General features: G+C 42.6%; 1 protein-coding gene across 1 annotated transcript; it reads left to right on the top strand.

Moving 5' to 3' along the window:
• Positions 1-404: 404 nt before the first annotated feature.
• On the top strand, positions 405-7,526 carry MNS1 (meiosis specific nuclear structural 1). The gene is made up of 10 exons (XM_027644215.1): positions 405-473; positions 554-643; positions 839-966; positions 1,499-1,601; positions 2,415-2,644; positions 3,273-3,489; positions 3,568-3,675; positions 4,503-4,760; positions 5,512-5,637; positions 7,217-7,526. Exons 1-10 carry the CDS (start codon positions 471-473, stop codon positions 7,313-7,315), a joined length of 1,362 nt encoding a protein of 453 aa, XP_027500016.1. The 5' UTR covers positions 405-470; the 3' UTR covers positions 7,316-7,526.
• Positions 7,527-8,112: the final 586 nt, after the last annotated feature.

Below are 8,112 nucleotides of genomic sequence, written 5' to 3'. Positions count from 1 at the left end.
AGGTCTCCCTCTAGAAAAATTAAGGGCTGGGTTTTGCTGGTTGGGTTATCCAGGTTTGAATAAAGCACACTGTGTGCCAAGCACCGTTACAGAATCGTGTACAGTGATCTGTTCTGGTGAGGTTTGTGGTTCATGTCCATGGTTGATGTTCTGCCTGTGCCTGTACCTCCCACACCTGTTGGGGCCCCACCGTAACAGTGAGGAAGGAGAGCAGTTCTTAACTAAACGCCGCCACCTGGGACTTGTGGGTATTATAGGTGAGTCAAGTGCATTAATTTAACGATTCAAGAAATGCTCTTAAATATCAACTTCTAAAGGTCTCGCGGTGACGTCATGCGTCTCTGGCCACGCCCACCTCGAGTCACGTGCAGGTCGCGTCGCCCTCTGGGCCAATCAGCGGAGGCGATTCACCCCGGAAGTTGAACCCGTTCTCCGGCAGCGCCGCGCGTTACCACGGCAACGGCGGCGGGATGGTGAGAGCGGGACGGGAACGGGGAGCGGGAACGGGATGGGGAGCGAGCGGGATGGCGAGCCTTTCCCTTGTCGCCCGCAGGCGTCCGAGGAGCGGGAGTGGAACAAACGGGCCGCCCGGCTGCGGGCCGAGCTGGAGCGGGAGCGGCGGCTGGATGAGGCGCTGCGGGCGGTAAGAGCAGCGGGGGCGGCGCCGGAGCCGCGCTCGGGGAGGCCAAGGACGGGCGTTCATCTGGCTTTGCCTTCACCCGCCAAAGGCTTTCTGCTTTAGCAAGCGTTTGCTGACTGGTGTAGCCTTTAAGTGCACAGTCCCTGCCTCCCGAATGTCTGTGCTGAGAGTTGTTACGGGGCGGTTTGTTCTGATTAGGCAGAGGAGAACAGAAAGCAGAGGGCGCTGCAGCTGGAGCGAGAGCAGAAGCTGGCGGCGGAGATGGCCAGGAGGGACCTCGAGAAGATGAAGGACGAGAAGCTCAGGCAGCAAGTCAGAGCCAACAGGTATCGCTTCAGAAACCTCCGGGCTGTATCAAACTGGTACCATGGTTTGGGGAAGTTGTAGCAGAATCGGAAATGAGTAGGACCTGGAAGGGATAGTTATTTTGAGGTCAAGGTATGATAAAAGTTAATGTTAGGCAAATTTTTTCTCAATAAGAGAAAAAACTCTGATCCACGAAGTTTTCATTTTGCACACATATTTATGTGTATATATATATATATATGTCATATATGTTACATGCTCTCAGGCATATCTGTGAGCACATGTGTATGTCTGTATACCTGTACTTATATAGTTAGATGAGAAGTGTGCAGAACTGTTGATAGATGTGTAGAAATATAGGTAACTCTTGTTTTTAAATTAATTGTTTTTCTTTTTCTACCCTTTAACTAGAGGAATATTTTTCATCAGGGTTTCCCCTGAAGTATGGTTGGGTTTTTTTAAATTGTGTTTAACAGTGATGGAAATTTAATTTTGTCCCCCTCGGTACTTACCTCCTTGTGATAGGATAAATTTTTTTTTTTCCCTTTCCAGTCTTGAACTTCGAGAGTTAGAAAGAAAGCTAAAATATGCCTATATGAATAAAGAACGAGATGCACAGATGGCTGAAAAAAAAGCTTTTTACGATGAGAAACTGGTAATTAGCTCCATAGTGAATCCCAGCACCCAAGTCCTGCAACTCTTTGTATGAATTGTGCTGAAAATTTTTCCTTTGAAGCTGACCTTTTTAGCTAAAATAATGGTTAGGCATTCAGTGTTATTGAAAATACCTTTTGTACTATGGAGGATTAATTAACCAGTAATAACTAGGTAGAAGAAAAAGGTTTACTTTGCCATTTCAATGAAAGGAGTAATGAATTAAGCTGTATGACTGCTTGTAGCTGTTATTTTGCTAGATTTGTAGTATTTATCCAAGTTAAAACTAGGTGCCCTTTGTACAGTAAGTGCTTAATGCTTACCGTGGTGAATCCTTACCTCAGAGTCCAGCTGTTGAAAACATTTACTATTGTTAAACAGGTATCTGGATAACTTCAGAAAGAATTGTGAATTTTTATTGATGTACAGAATAATATTGGTGATCAGGCAGGTGATTCTGGTTATGTTAATGTCTTATGCAGAGTTTAGTGTAGGCAGGTAAAGAACATGCTGTAGGGAGGATATTCTCTGCAGTCCAACCTCATTCCAGTCGTTTTGCTGATGTGAGCAAGTCCCACTGGTGCTCAAGGCTGCACTTTTACTGCTCCTCAAGTTAGATCCTGAGGCTTCCCTTCAAGGGTACCACTGACTGCATTAAGCTGTTAAGCATGTTAAGGCTCTATATTTATGGATTGAGGTGGAAAACCTTCCTTTCTGGTAATGCAGCACAATTCCTTTCCATGCTGTGTACTTTTTCACTACGTGTTGTAGAAGTGGGAGTAAAAAGGAATCTTGCTTTGGTTTTTCCCCCCAGAAATGGGAGGATGAAATAGCCCAAGAGATGAAGGAAGAGCACGACAGGTTAATGCAAGAAGAACTTGCTGCAGAAATGAGGCGCAACCAGGAGAAGATAATGTACCATCAGGAACTGGACAAACAGCTTGAGGAACAGGAGAGGAAGAAGCAGAAGGCCTATGAAGAGTTTCTGAGAGAGAAACTCATGATTGATGAGATTGTAAGAAAGATCTATGAAGAAGACCAAATGTTAGTTACTTTGAACTTTTATTATTTGTTAATTTAAAACAAAACAACTTCTATCATTCTGTATAGGAAGCTGACTTGTATGCATCTATTCCATAGAGACTAAGGCCCATTTTAGTTTTCCTTGGCAACATTTTGCTGACAGGAGACTGACCTGGGTGAATTTTCCTGTTGAAACATCAGAATGCTCCAGTCAGTCTCGTGTCCCTACCCTGCCACCTTTTGCCACCTCTGTTTCCCTGCCTTATGGACTGGGACAGGGAAGGAGGTTTCTGAGGGCAGAGTGGTGTGTGGGGGTGTGTGAGAGAGAGTTTAGTGTAAATAAAAAGTTTATTTTGGGATTGTGTGGACTTCTTTCTCTTCTTTCTCTTCGATGGAGTGTGTGTAAAATGCAGTATTAGTGAGAACCTGTGTGAACAGTGTGCACTCCTGAAAGATGTTAGACATGAGATTCCCTTCTTGGAGCAGCTCAGTAATAGGTATTTTAAATTTAGGTGTCTAGTTTCTAGCTGACTGTTTAAGGAGAGTCATTTAAATCTTAGTCTCTGGGATATATTAATGGTGAGGTCAGTTTAATGTTACTCTACAGTAACAGTAAACTATTTGAACATTTTTTTTCCATCTTCTACAGAGAAAAACAACGAAAGTTAGATAAAGTGAGAGAAACTCAGACATATATTGAAGAATATATAAAAGAACAAGCTATGTGGAGGAGAAAGAAAAAGGAAGAGATGGAAGAAGAAAATAGGAAAATTATGGAGTTTGCCAACATGCAGCGACAAAGAGAAGATGATTGGATGGCTAAAGTTCGAGACACTGAGGAGAAAAAACAGAAAGTTCAAAACATGGTATTAAAAATCGAAATAGTAGAAAAAATTGTTGTATGTTTTTGTCTTTCATTTAAAAACCTTTTCTTCTTGTAACAGGTTGCTGAGACTATGGAAAGAGAACAACAGAAGCGTCAAGAACAGGAACAAATCCGCCAAGAGCTGTATCTGGAAGAACAAGAGGAGATGGAAAGGAAGAAGGAGATGGTAAGTGCTGGCAGGTAGATGAAGGGTTTTATTTCACACTTTGGATTTGCTAAGTCTACAGTGTTATTTGTGACTTTGGGATGGTTTTGAGGGACTCCTTGAGCCCATTTTGAACTATTAGCTGTCTCAAAGCAAAAGGCTTAATTCTGACATGGTTTTAGGAGTATTAAATGAATTTGAATTGTTTTCAATTCTGTTCTGGCACAAAGTATTAATTTCCAGCACTATTTCCTAAATGTTCTTAATCAGACAAGCACTTTGTATATTAGTTTAGGTTTTGGAGAGAAAATTCTGTCCTTTGAGTTTCCTTTTCCATTCCTAATGTATTTATGTTTTATTTTCAACCAGGAAGACAAGTGAAGGTTTTGAATACTCTTATACCCCTTTATACATTTATTTATCTTGTGAGGGAGTAGCTTTCAAGTTCAGGTTTAAGCTAAGGAGGTTAATTAACTGCTTTTTTTCTGCATGTCTATTTGCTTTTCCTGTGGGCCTGCCCACACTCTGTCTTAACTTGCTGTGGGTGACAAAATGTAGCACAGGTCGAGATACCAAAGTGGTTCTCTTGTTGAGTCACTTCATGCTAGTAGGGGAAAAAAAAATACCTCCTTTTGTTTTGGACTGAATTTTGAGAGTCTTGTGACATTTGCTAAACTGATTAATACTGGAGAACCCTGTCAGATATGGAATGGTTGCTCCAGTTAGTTATGCTAGAAGTTGACAGCTACAGTAAATTCATTCCAAGAAAAATCCAGTAGATTGGCTGATGATGGTGATTTTTCAAAGTCTGTTCAGTAACACAGCATTTTACTGAATTCCCTTTACAGGCAGAAATTGAAAAGAGAATAAGGCAGCGCCTGGAGTTAAGGCAAACCTATGAAGAGCAGTTTGCTATGAAGGCAGCAGCACAACGAGCTCTGCGGGAGGAGGAGGAAGCCTTCCGCCAGCAGATGCTGGCCAGGCTGGCAGAGGAGGATCGGATCGAGGAGCTGAACGCTCAGAAACGCAGGATGAGGCAGCTGGAGCACAAAAAGGCTGTGGAAGAAATCCTGGAAGACCGTCGCAGACAGTTCATTGCAGACAAAGTAAGAGTTTCACACACGCCTTTGGTTTGAGCCACAGTGTTTCAGTGTGGGAACACTTGTGCTGTCCTGAGGGCTGCTGTCACTAGGGAAAGGTGACAGGGGAGTTGTAGACAAATGTGTGTGGGGAAGGAGGCCTTTGCTTTAGTTTGATGACAAGAAAAAGTTTTTAGAGCCAACTTTTTTTGTAGCTTGAGAGGCTGGGGTCAACAACACGCCTGGACCCCTGTGTACCTGACATGCTCTGCAAATACCTCCTCAGGAGCCATGGGAGCAGTGGAACAACTGCTGGCCAGTTCCCTGTCCCTGGTCAGCTGCACTGTGTGAGGAGGGGAAGTCCCAGCCTTGCTTTTAGGTTAAGTCTCTTGAATTCTGATCTGAGGAAGAAAAGGTGTAAGCTGAAAACAGGTCATGGAATCCTATACTGCAGTTTTCAGACCTTGTTTATGGGGTATAAATCACATATGTAATGTGATTTGTGATTTCTAGTCATCAGCATGAGAATTCATGCCTATTGCTCTTTTTCTGGGATTAGAGCAGTAGGACAGGAACAGACTAACTTGTCTGAGAGCCAGAAAGGCAGAACTGGACACTTAATCTGCTTTCAAAAGGGCAAACACTTGGAGAGCAGACTTGCCCCAGGTCCTGCCATTCAGTCCTCTCTTTTGTCTGAGATTGTTTTCCAGTTGCCAAACATACACAGTTTAAACTAAAGTGTTCACAAACTGAACTTAGGAAAACTTGTTTACTGTAGGAGCGTGAAGTTGAAGAAAGAGAGTTAGAGAAGAGAAGACAAGAAAGCATCCGTGCAATTGTTGAAGAGGAGAGGCAGAAACTCCTGAAAGAGCACGCCTGGAAACTGCTGGGTTATCTGCCTCGAGTAAGTGAGGTGTCTTGTAAATGCTTTGTGTCTGTCCTGTAAATCACTTTTCTCTTGGACAGTTCAAGGTGAAGTTGCAGAACTGTGTAAATTCCTGAAGTCAGTGGGTGTCATTATTGTGTCAGCTCACCTGCACTCACCTCTTACTTTTTGAGTTGGGAAGCTCTTTACAGAAATGCTCTTTGGGCTCCCTGGCAGCATTGATGCCTTGTGCAGGACTTGCTGAAAGCACATCCAGTGCTTGGAATGTGAAACCTGAGTTCTACAGCAGGGCTTTTCTAGCTAGAAGGGGGTCCACCACATCTTACACCCTGTTTCCACCACATTTCTCAGCTAGGGTTTTGGGAGAAATTTTGGCTGGTCTGCCAAGTATTCCAAGTTAACATGGAGGCAAGGCCTCCCCTCTGCAGCAGTGCAAGGAACTGCAGTGCTTACAGAAGCATTTCAGAGCTCACTCTGTTCATCCCTGGGTTTTTAAAAGTTAAAAGGATGGAAGCAGTTATTGCAATAGGAATAAACTACCATTTATTTTGTATTATGCTTCATAATTGGAAAGATCTCCTGACAGTACACAAATGAACAGAGCTGCCATAGGGATGTAAAACTACATTTAGAGTAGGGAGAGAATTATCCCACTAGTTAAAGAAATTCTGCAATTCTGGAAAATGTAAATAGAACAGAGTATAATTTTTATTCAAACATTAATATGATAATTGGTGCAGGAATTTGTAACATCTGGAGTGAGTTGTTCTTTAATGTAGATTAAATGATAACTCATATTGAAAACATTTTGAATATACTTTTCTGGTTTGAATTTGCTGTTGTAGGAAGCCTTGGCAATGTCAGTGTCCAAGGCTCACCCATGTGCCACAAATGATGTCCTACTTTGTTCACTGTGTCTGCCTTGGGTGCTCCTACATCACGTTACTTCACTCAAAATGGTTCAACAGGAAAGTGCTACCGAATTTGAAACTTTCCAATATAAATGCAGTTTGTATTTTTTCCTTTTCTAAATGCTGCAAGGTATGCTCTGTGGGACATACATATTTTTAGCTGTAAAATTAATTTAGAATTAATTGTAAATTTAGATTTCTGGGTTCCCCCGCTTCCCTTCCCCCCAAAAAATAGTTTTTGATTAAGTTGTCCAGTATCAGTTTATTTCCCAAGTTATTCTTTTGTAGGAGCTAATTCAACACAGCTAAAGGGAAGACAGAGCCCCAGCCCAGCCAAGGCCTCTTTTCACTGCAGTTTCTTGATTTTTACTAAAGCTGCACCTGCTGTGCTGGGTGTTACCACTTCTGTGAGAAAGAGAATGCAGCTCAGTGTTGTCTTCTGGTAGTGCTTGTGTGTGCAGAACAAAAGGAGTGGCTCTAGGTTAGCACCAGGTACACCACTTTATAACCCATCTGTTCAAGTTCTGTGATGCCTTTCAGGCTTGAGTTTCAGGTTTGTTTTAAAAGGTAACAACGGTATTATGGATACAAACTATCCATTCTCTTGATGGAAAATTGCAGAGATCCATAGAAATCTCTCTACTTTGTTTTCCCTTCTAATGTGTGTTTCTTTCCTGTTACTGCAGGGGATACTCAAAGACGAAAATGACATTAACATGCTTGGAGAAGATTTTAGGTTGGCTTACCAGCAGAGAAGAGGTAATGAATTATCAGAAGAGAGCTGAACCCTTCCCCAGCTCAGCTCCTGCTTTGCCACTAGGTGTCAGCTGATTCCCAATGAAAACTTCCATTTGCTGTTAACAGAGAGGAACTCCTTTTTAACACCATTAAAAGTCTCCATTTTAAGACCAAAGTTCTCAGCTGATGAGCAGTTAGTTTTATATAGATGTGTGCTGCACTTGCATTTTTCATCAATAAACTGTTCTGAGTTCTCAATTCTTCTCAGTTAGTGGTGTAGCAACGTTAGAAACATTTTCTCCAGCAGCACAGCAGAAACCAAGCTGGTGTAAATGCACACATGTATTCCCCTATGGACTACAGGATTCTCTTCATGCACTAGTTCTGGGGGGAATGGGAAGATTTGGCTGTACTGGCACTACACTACTATGATCCTAATCCTCCTCAAAGTTGTAGATCTGAGGTACTTTGCTGGTAGATCTAAGGCAGAGACATTGTTCCATTCTGAGGTCAGAACCACTGTCTGTACCTTTCAGTGCATCAACTGACTGTTTCTGTGCCATGTTCCTATTCACTTACCCTGAGGGAGGAATCCATTTGGAATCACTGAGGTCTGACAGAGGTTCATGGAAGCAGCACAGGCCTGTATTGCTCCTGTTCATTAGTGTACACATGGTATGCTCAGCTCATCTACCCTAAATCTTTTACCTAGTTCTTGATTCCAATGATGACTAGTGCTTGTAGAGCACCTGTGAATAGTCACAGCTCCTGACTTATCCCCAGGCAGCAGCTGATGGCCAGAGAAAGGTTTAATATTTTCACCTTGACTAAAGGAGTCTGTCTG

The sequence above is a fragment of the Corapipo altera genome, unplaced genomic scaffold, assembly GCF_003945725.1.
Source record: "Corapipo altera isolate COAL_440 unplaced genomic scaffold, ASM394572v1 50, whole genome shotgun sequence".
NCBI classification, from domain to species: domain Eukaryota; kingdom Metazoa; phylum Chordata; class Aves; order Passeriformes; family Pipridae; genus Corapipo; species Corapipo altera.
The sequence above is the reverse complement of the archived record's forward strand: the minus strand, read 5'-3'. Positions and strand labels throughout refer to the sequence as shown.